This window comes from Bradysia coprophila, unplaced genomic scaffold (assembly GCF_014529535.1).
Source record: "Bradysia coprophila strain Holo2 unplaced genomic scaffold, BU_Bcop_v1 contig_197, whole genome shotgun sequence".
Taxonomy (NCBI): domain Eukaryota; kingdom Metazoa; phylum Arthropoda; class Insecta; order Diptera; family Sciaridae; genus Bradysia; species Bradysia coprophila.
Window position 1 is genome coordinate 1,014,780 of NW_023503460.1, and position 17,558 is coordinate 1,032,337.

At 34.9% G+C, this 17,558-nt stretch overlaps 1 protein-coding gene across 10 annotated transcripts in view; it reads left to right on the forward strand.

Moving 5' to 3' along the window:
* Positions 1-17,558, forward strand: part of LOC119075288 (beta-arrestin-1) — a 61,279-nt gene that overhangs the window by 33,729 nt on the left and 9,992 nt on the right. For 2 of the 10 annotated variants that reach the window (XM_037181678.1, XM_037181682.1), the window contains exons 2-8: positions 6,155-6,654; positions 9,411-9,502; positions 9,562-9,704; positions 9,767-10,126; positions 12,474-12,631; positions 15,460-15,495; positions 15,899-16,042. In XM_037181678.1, coding sequence (XP_037037573.1) covers positions 6,551-6,654; positions 9,411-9,502; positions 9,562-9,704; positions 9,767-10,126; positions 12,474-12,631; positions 15,460-15,495; positions 15,899-16,042 — 1,037 coding nt within the window. In that variant the 5' untranslated portion in view covers positions 6,155-6,550. Of the gene's footprint in view, positions 1-6,154; positions 6,655-9,410; positions 9,503-9,561; positions 9,705-9,766; positions 10,127-12,473; positions 12,632-14,665; positions 14,807-15,459; positions 15,496-15,898; positions 16,043-17,558 lie in introns of all 10 variants that reach the window. The other 8 variants (XM_037181681.1, XM_037181683.1, XM_037181676.1 and 5 more) reach the window with 7 other exon arrangements.

Sequence of the window (17,558 nt, forward strand, 5' to 3'; positions counted from 1 at the left end):
AAATGTAACAAAAAAAAAAAGATTTAAAACAAAAGTAAAAGTGAAATTTACAGTGATTACAACATTATGATTGTAATCATTTTATCGTATTCCCGGAATGTGCACGTTATATCCACTCTGCCGTTTTATTGAATATTTAGTCATGTTTCCTGTACGTATAAATCAAACATCGTAGCTGCTAAATCTATTGTATAGTGCTGAGTTGCAAATAAGCTTAATCAAATTAAAATCAACTAAATTGTTTACTGTTTCCATCACAGTCCGGGCAGTTATACTACTGCGCTCTTTGACATGATTTGAAATTGTTGTTTGTTCTCTTAGCTCGTTTCATCCAATGGTAAATTGTTTATTGTCATTAATCTTACGTGTTTGCTTTACGAAGAATGTGTGTTGATATCTATTGGCGACCGATGTAATAAATTTTTTTTTTTTGAATTACCTATGCCTACCTCAAACGTGCATCCTACACCATTTGAATTGTATTTAAGGATTTAATTTGCAATTGTTTCTGATATCTTTCAATCATTTCGAATCGTCGGCTCTAAAACCAATAATACAGCAAACCCAACACCAGAGATTAACTGGCGGATGATGAGTGAAATATTTTAGCACCACTTCTTTATTGGAACGTTTGCATTAGTAGAGAGTTTTGGTTTTATTCCTTGAGTAGTAAAAAAAATGTCAAAATTCAAGATCATCATGATGCAGTGAATCTTCAGTTTTGATTAAAATTAAGTGTGTTATTCATTAGTTTTGCTGTCGACTTTCGGGAGATTATCGTCACCATGACCATCATTATTGACCATTCAAATTCGATTGTATTGGATGATATGTGGCGTCATAGCATCTCCGTCTGAAAACAACCTTTTTAAGTGACATAGGAATTATACTTTAAAATTAGACATTCGTTTTAGTTTAACAAACTGCTTACCGACTATTGTGCGGCATTGTGAATGAAATTGTACTGATACTGAACGCATCTGAAAGTTGCTGGAAAACCAATAAACAAATAGACTATGCCAATCATCTTTAACCAATGATGCCATTTTAAAGGTCCTCAATAGTGGTAACTTTATCACTATTTTATTTTACCGGAAACATGCACACATTCAAATAAAAGCATTTCCGCCAAAAAATCGTTTTTTAAATTAACGGTCAAAATAATTTCAGTTTTGTGGTGTCACTTACAACTAACTTCACAACAGACATGTCAAGAATTTTTGTTTATCTGAATGGCAACATATTTTTGCATGTTTTCTTCGCATTTTACCGACTGAATTAGCATGAAACGTTTTGCAGGAAATTTCTAGGCACATAAACTTAAGGAATTGAACACTGAATTGCATAATCGACACCAAATTGCTTTTAAAAATGAGATTTTCACAACACCCACAATGTTTGACCAAATTAATTTGTCTTTAAAATTATTTCGGAAGATCTGTCCTGAATTCTGTTAAGACACTAGAAAAAGCACACTCGGAACTATTTTCTGGACGAAATTTAAACTGAATCACTTCGTTTTACGCGAAATACTACAAATTTTCGACACAAACTTGTTTGAGATTAAAAATTTACTGTGGCAATTTGACACTTCATCAAAACAAAATTCAGTGAATAAGTCAAAACTGGGTGAACTGAGTGAACAATACTCACAATACTACTGTAATTGTAAAGTGGCAAACTTAAGACCTTATGTGGAATTTGGGTGGAAAATGGCGCAAATCACATATTTCAGGAATTTATAAAATGAAATATCTTTCTGGTTTCAAGATTTTTCGTCAAAAGACGAGACACGGGTATCTTTATTTTCAATTTTTTGCTACTTTATGCAAAAAATTGAGAGAAAAATTCATTTTGGCATAGTCTATTATATCATTCAATTCTGAATGAACGTTTAATTTATTCGTCTGTGGTTCTTATTTTCACCATTTTTTTTTTGAATTGATTAACAAATGTGTTTTCAATTCTCATTTTCGGATACAACACGCAATCGAGTGTTTTTTTTTCTCTCCTCATGCTAACCGAAATTAATATGGAACATTCACAGATAACAAGTGAATGTTAAAAATAAACATCTGCAAAGAGCTTGAAGCGCTTAAACTATTGAATTTGTAAGTTTCTTTTACGTGCTTCCGTTATATACAGAATGAAAATAGACAAATTAGATAAATTTAGTCGAAAAAGATTTTAATGTTTATTAACTTCCAATGATAATGGGTTAATGCATTAACTAGTCACGGGGCATTTGTAACCTTTAGCTCCTTTCTTCTGCGAGTAAACATGCAATTTTGTACGGGATGAAAATTTTTGTCATCCCATGTAAAACTTTCAAGTCGCGCAACTGTACATCTGTTTATGTAAATATAAGTTTTGTTATATAAAAGGAGCCATCAGAACAGTCGGAGCAGACTGAGCCCCGTACAAACCCGTATATCTATTGCGTGCGTGACCCTAGTGCGTCTGTCACCCTACTTTGACCGTAAGCCTATTGCGCCCATTAATGTAGTTAAAGTAAAATTATTACGAAATGCGTACATCTTAGAAATTGCGCATAGCGCAATTACGAAGCCCCGTACGACGTTCCTTTCAAATGTAACAAAAATTTCAAAAAGCCCTAAAATTTTAATTTATTGAGTATAAATACACATAGGGCCCTAGTATCGGCCTCAGTCCGAGGACCCGAATTTAATTTTTTTTTCAACAACATTCTATTCGGCCTTTGATTACCTTCCAAATGAAACAAAAATTACGAAAAACGGAAGAAATTTACTCGAGCTGTATGTAAAATACACAAAGGGCCGAAGGAGCGGCCCTAGTCCAAGGACCCAAATTTATTTTTTTTCAAAAACATTCTATTCGGTGTTTGATTACCTTTGCGTACATAGCTGATTTGCGTATTTGTCTCTGTTTAGTAAAAAAAGCGTGCGAGAGACAACTCGGCTGGACCAAGGCTAATTGTGATGTTTTTATATGTTTATTCTCGCACGTTTTTTAGTTTTCATTGTCATTTGACTAATTTTGTAACTGTAATAACCTTTTAGGCGGGTCGGGTCTCTTGACTGACAATTTTATGAATATATTTTAAATAAATTTCATTCTATTTCTCTTTGTTAAACTTCCGAAGCATCACAAATAACCGAAGCATCACAAAAACCTTCGCCTGAGTCCAAATAATAATAATAATTTAAAAATCAACCTTCGTGGGGTAATCTTGCTCACGGGGCTAAAACAACGCATTTTTCAACTATATTTTTCGATACCAACATTATGTATCTGATATTTGCTATTGTGTGCATGCATTTAGTTCGAAATGTATTTTGTATTGCGGGAAAAACGGGCAACGATGGCGCTGTACAGGAGAAAACAACATAAGTGTTTGCCGAAACCAGTGAACAGAGTCATGGGATTAAAACCGTATCTTTATGATTTACTGATAAATGGCATTCAACGGCAATCAATTGAAATGCCGAAAATTTATCTCGTTATTGGAGGTCAGGCAGTTACTGCTGAAAACGCCAGTTTTGCAACAATTTTTTTCAGAGGGTCGGTTCATTTTGTTGTTGGCTCTGTGTGCCTGAATGTTATTTCTACATGCTTGTTACATTAAATTAATGTTTTTCATATATCGAATGTGGCCTCCCTTCGAGAAAAAAATGCAGCAATTCACTAAATTAGCTTGAAACTTGACGGTGTAAGTTAGCTCAATAAAGCGTTCTGTTCAAATGTTGTAATTTTTTTCACTTCATAATATTTTAAAAATAGGATGCGAGGTATGTTTTCTACATAAAATAATCTATTATTATAGAAATTCGAGATTATATAGTATATAAGTCATATAAACTTATCCAATAGAAAAAAATTGTGTAATTCGAAAATGCAATTTCCTGCTATACCTCAACAGTTATTTAGACCTATATCTACTCTGGTAATATAAACGTAACGTAGATATATTCTGAAATAAAACAGACAATGAACATCACCGTTTGTTCATGTTGATTTGCATTTGTTACATATCCTTGCCACGTTTTCAATTTCCTGTGCAATTAATTCACATGTTGCTGTTTCACTATTACACAGTAGAAGCACGGATATGTCTTATCAAACATTACATTACAGTGAATTTTAAAACTAAGGTGTAAATGATTCTTATTCCTAACTATCAATATTTGATGGTCGCAATTGCTGTCACCAATAAATCGTTTGAAGTACTAGCGGCCGATTGGTTTAATTTTCCGAGATATGTCAAATACACTAGTTGATGAATTCAAAACTCCGATTCGTTGCCTACATTTTATACATAAACCATTTTCTTGGTTTAACCCGCTCTATCTATTGTATAAAAAAGCCATAACTTCGAACCAATTCTCCAATACTCGAACAATGGCAACCAAATACGAATCTCAGTTGAAAATGTTGACTATTTTACGTGATGTCCCCTTTATTACCATTAAGTTGATGCAGTCCCATAAACAAGCGATTATTTTCCAATTACATCTTTTCTCGATTCTCCTTCGATGTATAACATATCCTAAATACAAACGTTTATGTGCTAATAAACATATTTGCCTGTTTACACAACATCATTCATTCACGGTAAAATATATTGCCTTCAATATTTGTTCTACTAAACGTCTGCTTCACGAACGCAATATGTGTGTAATCTAATAAAAAGTAATGAAAATTTACGATAAGCAAAAAAGAAAAGGCAAAGTCAGAAGCTATGAACGTCCACGTCCCATAAAACAACAGACCACAACAATATACTACACTAAAGCAGCATTCAATTTCACGGAAATTTTTCCTTCATCTCAGTGATGACAACAACAACAACAATAATTCTACGCAACCGTTCATAACCAGAGGCGTCGAATTTGCTTCTTGCTTCTTAAGTTTGTCACAGCTACGGTTTCATTCAATACAAATGGGTTCGGCTGATCTGTATAAGAAAATTTAAACCGGGCTCCATAAGCTTAACGTGACTTGAGAATGATTCAAATCGTCATTATTTTCCTCACCGGCTTTCACGCAAGTTGAGATTCAAAACCGTTCCACAACGAGCCACATTTTTAATGGTTATTTGGATCACAAGGGACGAAAGTAAAAAAATTCAACCGTGTGCGAAGTTTGCAGCCCGTGGCCGAGGGCCAGGGCGGCAATCGCACAGGTTGATTTTTTTTACGTCGTGCCATGTGATCCATACAACTTTTCATTACAATAACTACGAAAATTGTAATTTGAGCTTGCTAAACACGTTACAACTGATGAAATTTACCGAAAGCTGAAATATGCGGGTGTCCAGGTGTCCTGGTAAAAGAAAAATTAATAAATTATTGGTAACGTTCTTTTCTATCAAAACAATCACAGCGATCACAATGACACCAGACGGAACACATGTCATGTTGTTGCTGTCATTTACTTTCGCATCTTCGTTTGAGAGTCAAAAGTACTTTCGCTCCTCTGTTGTTGCTGTCATCTACTTTCGCATCTTCGTTTGGGGGGCGAAAGTACTTTCGCACCTCTTGTGATGTCGTGGCTTACTGAGAGCTGAATTATTAAACTTTCGCATCTCATTCGGGAAGCGAAATTGTGTACCTGTTTTGGACGATTGATTTTAGGCAATTTCGCGGATTGTAGGCCGAGCGAAGTGAGGCTTACAAGCGAAAGTGCCTTAAATCAACCACTTCGTTCGGCCTACAATCCGCGAAATTGCCTAAAATCAATCGTCCAAAACAGGTACACAAATAACCATTTCATGCATTTCAATTTTCGTAGTTAGTGTAATGAAAGAGTATTTTATATTATAATTCAGATCACTTATTTTAACTTGCCTTGCGGTATGTGTCAAAATAATATGGAAAAATGCAAGTTATCATTAACTGGTCGTCGGACTTCACGCTCGTACACAACTTAATTTCTTTTTGGTAGAATCCACTTATAGATTGGGGAAATTTTTATCGAAATTTTTATGCGATATGAAATTTAAAAATCAAAATCATTTGTTACGAAATTAAATTATGAATCACATTGTCCATTAAAATATTTTTCGGTGAAATGACAGAAGTGACTGACTTACTGACAGCGTCAATCATTGAGAGTCCTGTGAAATAGTGTTCAAATCCACAATCTATTGAAATCTTTTTATTTTCCATTGCAGATGCATCCATCAAAGCAGCCATAAAACAACTTGAAATATTACGAACATCTATGACGCCATCTATAGTATGAATAATAAAGTACTAGGCCATCAACGGAAAATGGAACTATGTTGTAGATGCGTTTATGTTGACGAAACAAAGCTTTACAGAAAGTGCAATGTTGAGTAATTTTTACTGAATCGTTTATTCTGTTAGTGAATTGATAATACATTCTTTCGTTGTGACGTGCAGTAAGGGACACATGTGAATTGATGAATATACGAATCGAACATTTTTATAGTGATATAAGATTGTTTAGTGGACCAAGAAAAACCTTAATTAACAGAAAATTATAATTTGTCTTACGAGAATTTATAGTTGTACCTATGCAAATTTTCTGAACAATTTGTGTGAATATGAGCACCTTGGCAGCAACTGGAAATATGTCTCCAGGACCAGCACCAGCACCATCCCCAGATCCAGATGTTGACGATGCCAGTTCAAAACGACAGGCGACAAGGTATAATAAGGCAGTGTTTATTACAACAATTGACTTTAATAATAGTACATTACGTCCTTGTTTGGAGATTTGTATTATGCAGAGAGAGACAGAGAGAGGTTTGTAGCCCGAGCCGGAGGCAAGAGATATTATCCTTCATGACGAAATAACAATCTCCAAACAATTACGAAAGTGTCAAAGGGGTGCCCTTTGTGAAAATTTCATTTTCGAAGGGTGTTGCATTAGTAAAAGAAAATACAGCTAGAGGCATTGAAATTTCAATATGAACTAGTTTTGCTGATCCACACAAACAGGCAACACCACTACTAGGCGCGTGCGTGTATCATCTTCAACCGTATAATTGTTTTTTTTCATGTGTCGGGGCCGAAAATGAGGGAGTTTTGAGATTTTTCTCGGGTTTTCGACCCCTAACATGAAAATTTTTTTGAGTATCTATTTTGGACGATTGATTTTAGGCACTTTCGCATGTAGCCCTCACTTCGTTCGTGCTACAACTCGCGAAATTGCCTAAAAACAATCGTCCAAAACAGATACACAAATAACTATTGCGTATCTGTTGTCCACGACAGATGCGTATACAACTTTTCATGTAAGGGGCCGAAAACCCAAGACTGCAATACCGTTTTCGGCTCCGACACATGAAAACAGTTTTGATTGTATAGGTTTGTTCCAAGTAACTGTAAACACGAACTTTGACAACCCGAAAAACGTGATATTTCATACAAATCTAGCAACGTCGCCTACGCGATTTACACAGATATATTATTGAGGTTATGGTTCTATGGATGAAATTTGACAATTCATATGGTCTTGGAACAAACCTATGTGTGTATCAGCTGAAAAACAACTGAACCAAATTCATGATGAAAATTGTAAATTGTGTTGAAATGGAATTAAATAAAATTTACATTCAACACATACGACAAATACTTACATCCGTTTTTAAATTCCAGTACCAAAGCACAAATACAGCGCATATTGCGCTCATTGCAGAGAGATGCTAATATGACGACTGGGTCGTTTCGACGAATATAGAGGGAATATGTCGAATGATTTTAAAATTGGTTGAGAGAAAATGTATTGAATGCTCTCTCAAAAACCCAACTGTCAACCGACATATTCCCTCTATACGTCGAAACGATCCAGTCGTCATATTAGCATCTCTCTGGCTCATTGTCACCAAAGTTTATAAACTTACTGAAGGTAATACAAATGCTCAGCGGATCACAAATTTTACGGAACCCAAGTTTCGGGTGAATGTAAGACTTGTTATGTTGCTTGCGTGACGTTTGGCGTTTTAATGTTGGTAGAAATGTGTTGTTCTGTATACAATTTTTTGTGTTGAGTATAAGGATGCAACCTAACAAAGTTAATTTAGCTAGTGGCCAACATGGTAAAAATTGTATTCACCCGATTCCGGTTCTGTAAGTTTTTGTGGATTTGCATTTCAGTATGTTTATATACTGTGATATACTGTGAAAGTGAACATTATCGAAGAATGATGTTTTATTATGAGCTAAATGCTATTTTTACTTAGGTTAGGTATTGTGATTGAGATTTGAGCAGATTCTTTTCAGAATAATTTGCTACAGTGCTGCCTATCAAACATAGCTCTAAAAAATTTGTTACCTTTGCATGCTCATAACTCTTGATGAGATTACCTTCAATTGCTTTAAAAGTGGTAGCTCTGGAGAGTCTTCTTAAATATCTCTAACTCTTGTGAGGAAATTGTTGGTATGGAAACATAAAATAGCTACCGCTACTTAATAGGCCCAAGGAAAAACGCGAATAAAAACTAGATTCTTCATTATACAATGGAAATCAATATGGAAATTACACATATGCTGTTTAATATCCGCTTAATCATACATGCCAATGAATTTTCAGCCGTATTTCATTAGTTTAATGTACGTAATCGGTTCTGTTTATAGTAGCAAAAGATAAAATTTAAGTTGTTTCAAAAACCGTTTGCATTGATTATTATTTATTACGAATAAGTTTAAAGTGGCGAAGCAAGATGTCTCTTCGAATTTAATGGTAAATTATGTCAGAAGGATAAATAAGGAACGGGCCTGGCCCGGATGATTTAAACATCCGGGAGCAGTGAAACTATTCCGAGCTCTACTAGCCTATTTAGATCCGTACATTTTCAAGAAACTTAAGCGAATCATTCACATAGTATGTAAGGGTTAAGCATACGTTTCATATACACTCACGGAAAAGTCTCCCAACATATTTTTTAGCCCTGTACGCAATACTCGGGGCTATTAAGGTTAAGATTCCGTTTGTAACACGTAAAATCCGAAGCTATTTTCATTTTCCTAATTTTGGTTTTATTTGGAAGGTAATTGGATTCCGAATAGAATATTGTTGCAGACGTTTTAAATTCGTTCGGGCTTTGTAAATTCGCTATGCGTTTGATTTTTTAGATGTTGTGATTCCACAAAAAATTTCGTCAAACTGACGTCAAATGAAAGTAATCAACGAAATGATCAGAAATTTTCTTATATTTTTTCTTAATTCTCTTTCAATAAGACAAGTTAAGTTGAGATAAGAAGAAAAGTAAGAATTCGGACTCTTTTCTCACGTAACTATGGCTTTACATTCTAAATGCCACTTTTGACATATGTAATCTTGAATGGAATAGACCATCTTTTGATCCCAACAATCACAATTATGATATTACTTTTCCTGAGTTTAGCTTGACCATCCCATTTGTCCAGCGTTTACTCAAATATTTATTCGTTTCATTGCAGAGTGTTCAAGAAAAGTTCTTCGAACGGAAAGATCACGGTTTATCTGGGTAAAAGAGATTTCGTAGATCATATTACTCATGTGGATCCGATCGGTAAGTGACAATAAAGCTTTAGTACTTACATTTGAAGTAATTCCTTAATTCAATTGTAGATGGCGTTGTGTTAATTGATCCAGAATATGTAAAAGATCGGAAAGTATTCGGTCATGTCTTAGCAGCATTTCGATATGGTCGTGAAGACTTAGATGTGTTGGGATTAACATTTCGAAAAGATTTGTATTTGGCACAGGAACAAGTATACTAAACAAGACAATAAAAAGTTATGCGGATTAATGCAACATTTTCTCTTCTTCATAGATTTATCCTCAAACATCCAACGATCGACCACTTACGCGACTACAAGAACGTTTAATTAAAAAATTAGGTCAACATGCATTTCCATTCTATTTCGAAGTTCCTCCGCACTGTCCAGCATCCGTTTCGTTACAACCAGCACCGGGCGATACGGGAAAACCATGCGGTGTTGATTATGAATTGAAGGCGTTTGTTGGTGAACATATAGATGACAAACCACATAAACGGAATTCGGTTCGTTTAGCAATTAGGAAAATTATGTACGCTCCGTCAAAACTGGGTGAACAACCATCCATCGAAGTTAGCAAGGAATTCATGCTGAAGCCAAATAAAATTCATTTAGAAGCAAGTTTGGATAAGGAGGTAAGTTTTACAATTGTCCGAAATCCACGAGCGCATGTGAGGTTTATTGAGGTATGTGTCGTGGCTGACAAGACCAATTATGCAATTTCAAATTTATCAGTAGAGAGGAAATTTCGAACAAAATTACGTAAAATATGTGGTCCCAACAAGAAATACGAAATATTTATTGGTGTATGTTTGCCCCTTTATTGAGAGGCCAAATTATGTTGTCGAAAGCGTCAACGTATACATGTATTGGTGTAAAATTATACAAAATGTGTATCTCATACAAACTAATGTTAGGACCACATTTCGTTGTACAAATTTCCTCTCTAGGTATAATATTAGTTTGAGGTTTTTCCAAAAAATTTTTTAAATTTAATTTTTCATTTTCACACCAATTTTTGTTTATCAACGATTTGAGCTAACTAATATACACACTAGGCCCACTGGCCCACTCTATATGAGAACTAGACGTGTGCGCCGGTATATAGTTGATCGGCGGCGGCGGCGTGAGTTCGCACATCTCCATTCTCCATCGAACTCTTGTCAAATTCACTCTTAATAAACAGAAGACAATCTACTCTCATTTAACATAAATATTTCTAATTATGTTAAGTTATGTACCTGTGTTAGCACAATGGGCTCATTGGAGGCCTAACTGTTTTTGATTTTAGTCCATTGAAGGGACCCTTAATCCATTTCCTATTAAATACTAAATTTAATATGTTCCTTAACTTTCCTACAAGTATGCAGTTACTTGTTTATAATGTCTGGAGTAATTATATCTACTTCAGAGGTAGAGTATAGGACTCATTCACCGGTGATTCCGGGCTCAACTCCAAATGCAAACAATAATTATCTGGATTTATGTAATTAAGTTTTCGAAACTAGTACTCTAATAGTTGATACACAGCAGTAACAAGACTTAGACTTAAACTTGTTATGTGGTAAAATTGGAGCCTCTTGGCGGCGGCGTGGTCAGTATTTTGTCGGCGGCGGCGAGAGTGGGTTTTTTTCCACGCCACGCTGGCGCGCCGTCGGCGGCGCACACGTCTAATGAGAACTCTTTTTGTAATCAAAAACCAGGGACTAAAATAAGGATTTCTGTGCAGGTGGGAAACTTTTCGAAGGGGCGCCTAAACACAAAATCTTGGCCGCCAAAGTAACAATTTTTTAAAACGTAAATATATTTTACGATTTAAAGGGAATTATTCCACTGAACGTAAGTCTAAGTCTTTCATCCAAAAAATAATTCAAAATGTCAAAATGTAAAGTCTAGTCAAGTTGCCGATCATAACTGATAATAATCTGCAATTTTATGAAATTTAATTTTTCGGTCATGTTAGTGGTGTATTTTTACCTGTGGAATATGCGTCCACAATATGACCTAAAAATCAAATCCCAGAAAATTGCAGATAATTATCGGTTTACTGGACTAAAATTTGTTTTTGGTAGAATATCAGCCCTAAAAATCACAATAGTGGTGAGTTTTTGGGTATGGGGGTGAGTTTTGTCTATAATTTATATATCTCAATGGATGTAACTGAAAAAATTCTTAAGTAACGTCTGTAACATCTGTGATTTTTGCAGAATTTTTGGACCCTACTTAGAGGTAAAAATATTTATTCAAATATTCTTCGTTAAATTAGGGTGACCAAAAACGGTAGTAGCACTTTTGTCTAGCATATGGAAAAAAATCATTGAATTTTTTCATCGTTAAATAGGGGTCCAAAAAATATGAAAAAATCTCGGATGTTTACAGACATTTTTTGAGAATTTCTACCGATTTTTACGATAACACACCAGAGAGAAATAAATGAGAAACAAAATTCACATTTTTGTTAATAACACCATTTTGGAGTTCATACGCCACTCCACTGAAAGTAGTTCTAGGCCAAGACCTTTCGAATGATTTAGTTCCTTTAGTTCCGTTAGTGTCACTTTTTACATGCCAACCCTATTTTCTTTCCATTTTTTTTTAGTTTTTAGGAAATACATTGATTCTGTATCTGTATCTCCATCTAAATTACATTCATTTGACTATTTCAAGTCAGATAATTGTAATTTTTCTTGAGGGCAGATCTGGATTCGCAGGTGGTAATTAGAGAGACGCAGGTGGGAAAATTCTCACCTGCGATGTTCCTTAGTTTAGTAACTGTCAAAAACTAAAGTCGTCGATTTCAGACCTTTTGAGGTACTGCATGTACGTATCTGTCTCGCGTTAAATTTTTGACGATCGTGTTAATGCGTAATCATAATAAAACTACACAAATCAAAGTTGCAACCGCAAAAGCATTTAATTACATATTGATTGTGAAGACTTACTGGATTACTTATTAAATCAATTTTCTTTAATCCTTTTCAGTTGTATCATCATGGGGAAACAATATCAGTCAATGTCCATATTGCCAATAATTCCAATAGAACTGTTAAGAAAATCAAAGTTTCTGTTAGACAATTCGCTGATATTTGCCTTTTTTCAACCGCACAATATAAATGTACCGTCGCAGAAATAGAGTCCGAGTAAGTATATCACTTATCCATTTGCAATTAAATTTAAATGAAGCAAGAAAAAATTGGGCTCGCTCGTTCTTTTATCCTCTTTTTTTACTTTATATATATATTTTTTTTGATCAGTAAAAAATTAAGTCAACCACATTTTTTATTCCTCGTCTGTCAACGGAGATGTAAGGATGTTTTATTGCTGAAAACTGTGCAATCTTAGATTGATAGTCCAGTCCTAAAAGTTTGTAATTTATACCACATTGTTACCCTGCGATAAACGCATAAACAGAAGACACCACAGAACCCAAAACCACTTTCAAAAAATTCTTCGAAGCTGGTAAGAGGTCATCAAAAACCGAAAACTTGCACTTTTCTTACAAAAATTTCTCCAGTTACACGAGCCGTACAGGGTCGTGTGGGGTGTCATTAGAAAGGTAATTGCATGTACTTCCTGGCAAATAGGGTCTTATTGACAACTTACACTTTTCTTACAGAAATTTCTCGAGGTATACGAAACGTACATGGTTGTGTGGGGTCTCATTAGAATGGTAATTGCATATACTTTCAGGGAAAGTAGAGCGCACAGAAGTTTGTCTACGATTCTATATAAGCACTTAAACATTTCAACTTCTCATAATTCGTCGTAGATGCTTCCAACCCCCAATAAGAAAGTACAGCAATTACCTTTCTAATGACACCACACTCGACCATGTACGTTTCGTGTACCTCGACAAATTTCTGTAAGAAAAGTGTAAGTTGTCAGTCTTTTTTCGGTTGAAAACTTCAACTGTACATATCTCAGTGGGGATGAATTTTAAACCCAATAAGACCCTAATTTCCAGGAAGTACATGCAATTACCTTTCTAATGACACCCCACACGACCTTGTACGGCTCTTGTAACTGGAGAAATTTTTGTAAGAAAAGTGCAAGTTTTCGATTTTGATGACCTCTTACCAGCCACACAAGCTTCAAAGAATTTTTTTGAAATTAATTTTGGGTTCTGGGTCGAATACCTTAATGGGCACATATAAAAAATTCCAATAGAAAATGCGTCCGCTTTCGGTCTTCTGTTTTTCAAAAGAATCTCTCTGCTTAATCAGAACATTATTTGTTGTAGAATTTTTTTTAGGACGTGAACAGACCTAAAGCAGCTCCAATTTGGTTTATTTATTGTGTACTGATGTCTTATACCATACCATTGTGTTCAACGTTTAGACTTTTAAGAGTTTTAGAAGTCATCAATGGTCTCATTCATTATGTGCCCCAGTCTGTTATATTTTGGCGCAAAATTTGAATTCGCTGAGGCGTTTTCAAATTTTGTGCCAAAATATCATAGACTTGAAACGCTTATTGAAACACTGATTTTGTGATAGTTGTATGTCAAAATTGTATGAGACGACGGTGTAGCGCAAAGTATATAAACACTGTGTTTTCCGCGAATTTGCATTACCTTTAGTGTTTTTATATACTTTGGGTGTAGCGGTCTTGACACTACACCGTCTCATACCATTTTGACATGCAACTAGCTCGCTCAATCAGTGTTACCTACGCAGTTCTTCTAGCCTATGTTTTTCTTCTACGTGTCTTATATATTTCTCCTCATATATATTTTATACTAGGGCTACCATCTATCGTGCTCTTCTAGCAGAGAAGATCAAAAGTGCCAGAACAGTTAGTTTTCTCGTCTAAGTTAGTGTAACAACATGGTGTAAATTTGTAATTGTGGCCCGGAGCGACAAGTAATCAAAATACCCTAACATCTCCTACCACCACTTTCATACTCTGAACCAAGTAGAACTTCTCCACAGAACTGCTTCTAGCATGAACGTCGAAAATATTCGGATGCTTATGAATTCACAGTAGGCACTGCGTTTCTTTGTAAAGATAGATGACTTGTTTTCGTTGTATGAGTTAAAACATACAATAGAAACAATCATAAGCTTGTCAATTCAGTGCTCATGCTAGGAGCAGAGCTGTGACTTCCCTCTTAAATAAAAACGCAAAAACAACAACAAATAACCAACACAAAAATGCCACCAAAAATTATATAGAGATAATCCGGTCGGACCAGGTTTCACACAATCCAAAGTACTCATCGTTAAGCCCGAGCTCAGAAATAATAAAGATAAACGTGGACTAGCACTCGATGGTCAATTGAAACATGAAGACACCAATTTGGCGTCGAGTACGATGTAAGAGTTTAACAGTTTACGGATAGAACATCAAGCATTTTGATGTGAGGTCTTGGTTTTATTATCAATTTTGTGAAAGTTGGCTGTGGTACATTCTTCATATCTTATATAGTTTTGCTGTTTAATATGGGCAGTAGTTTCGGCTGGTTTTTGGATTCAGAATTTGTAGTTGGTGCACTGTTATGGGGCTACAGAGACTAGATTATTATTGGTGTTTGTAGTTAATTTAGTAGAAATTTGGAGACATCCAAAAATGTTCATTGTTACTTTGTATATTGCATTGCCACTATTTTTCCCGATTAGCTTTGTTTTAAAGTTTATTTTCACTCAAATTACTCAGAAAGAGACGAGCTTCTAATATTCCCGTTCCACTTTACACATCCCTTCCTAACGTATACCATTGTCCACCACCGGAACTGAAAGAAATCTTTTCAAGTGGGCTGATTACGCTCAAATGTTATGATGTCTAACTTTAAGGGATACAATATCTCTACCAACTTCCATGTTTTAACATTGACGAACTAAAAGATGTTTCTTTCGTCATACAAATTTTACAATTTTTCGAGTCAATGTTCATTATTTCCATTCGAATCAAGCCCAGTCAAAATGTGGCTATCGGTCAAGTATTTTTTGTAAATGATTTTTTGTTACAGGACAATTAGTTGGAAATCGTTATTTAAATGGTGGTTGTAAGTAGAGTTTTTTATTTGTGGTGTTGGTTGAATAATTTTTGAATCAAAATTTTTTTTCCTATTTGCTTCACGTTTAATTTTGATTATTTTTTTGTTTTACAGTTTTCATAGTACATTACTTATCAATGGGGGAAATGATGGAAATGGTACTTCTTGTGTGAAATCACACAAGAAGTACCACTTGCACCATTTACCTCATTGCCAAGTAAGGTATTTTAATTCAAAAACTTGAGGTAAAGTTTTGGATCTGTGCAGTAAAGTTCACTTTACCTCACGTTTTTAAATGAAATTTTAATTTGTCAAATGAGCGAGACAGATAATAAATAAAGGAATGAACCAAAAAAAAAAGATAAGAAATTGATTTGTTGAATAAAATAAAGAAATGATAAAAATTGTATAGAGAGGGAAGTATTGTACAACCTGGCTTCACGCTGTCGAAAGTCTTTGAATTGACGCCACTGCTTGCCAATAATAAGGATAAATGGGGTTTGGCACTGGACGGTCAGCTTAAACATGAGGACACTAATCTAGCCTCTAGTACCTTGTAAGTTCATATAAATTTTCGTGTTTTTTGTTTGTTTTTGTTTGGTTTTTCATCTCAACGTGAGAGGAAACATCCAAGCGTCAACGTAGCTTAAAACTTATTTTGATGTAAATTCGCCATTACTAAACAAAGCCATTTCAACATTCTAAAAAGGAAATTAAAGGTTCCTTGAATAGGGTGTGTCGATTTCATTTTTTTTAGTCATTCCTGGTTCCTCCCTACCGCGATTCACCCTCGCACTAGCAATAATAATCAGCAAATTTTTTTTTTATAAGTCAATATAAGCTTGTACCGTCACTTTTTCAAAAATTTTCGAGCTACACGAGATACTTGAATTATGGGTCCGAACCAAAAAAAATCTACAGATGCTTTTGCAGAGTTTTCACTCTGTACGGCATCTAGAGGGTCTACTAGAACATATAATAATTAAAAAAAGTTAAAAAAATGTTTTACCGTCATTTTGGTGTAGCACCAAGTTTCACCGAGGTGGAATTTTCAAGAATTTTGTATGTGAAAAAATCATCTCTTCTGGGTAAATTTTAAAAATGCCCCGTTTTTGAGCCTTCCAACAGCGAAACCAATAAATTTTTAGATTTACCTATCGAAAGTGTACGCTTGCTAGATTCGCTATTGAAAACCCTACAAAATGAGCTATCACAACAATAGCTTGAATAAAATTTACCCAGAAGAGATGATTTTTTCACATACAAAATTCTTGAAAATTCCACCTCGGTGAAACTTGGTGCTACACCAAAATGACGGTAAAATATTTTTTTAACTTTTTTAATTTTTGTATGTTCTAGTAGACCCTCTAGATGCCGTACAGAGTAGGGGTGGTAACTTAGAACAATTTTTATTGTGGCTGCTTAGAACATTTTTCATTTTTGTACCAGCCCTGTTGAATGTCGTTCAAAAACATCGAATCGTTTTTTAATTTTCTGAATGTTATTGTTTTCGGCAACAACGATTTTCTGTTACAGTAGCTTTTAATTGTCTTCGGCAATTGCCTAACATCGATGGTATTTTACGACAATTTTTATGGTAAAGTGGTACACCCGTGGTGAAAACTCTGCAAAAGCATCTGTAGATTTTTTTTTTTGGTTCGGACCCATAATCCAAGTATCTCGTGTAGCTCGAAAATTTTTGAAAAAGTGACGGTGCAAGCTTATATTGACTTATAAAAAAAAAACATTTGCTGATTATTATTGCTAGTGCGAGGGTGAATCGCGGTAGGGCGGAACCAGGAATGACTAAAAAAAAATTGAAATCGACACACCCTAGTCCTTGAATACAAGAATTTGTTAAGATAAAACGAAGCTTTTCGCATTATAATAGCACAGCTGAGCTAATCAAAAACATTCTCTTTTGTATAAAAAAAAATGTTTCATATACCGTGATCGTGTATTTGACTAAATCACTAAATTTAATGCGTCACACATAATCAGACCCACTGGCATACGCCAGAATATATGGAAAGAAAATTCAGTTAATAATGTGAACCGAATCGTGTCTAAAG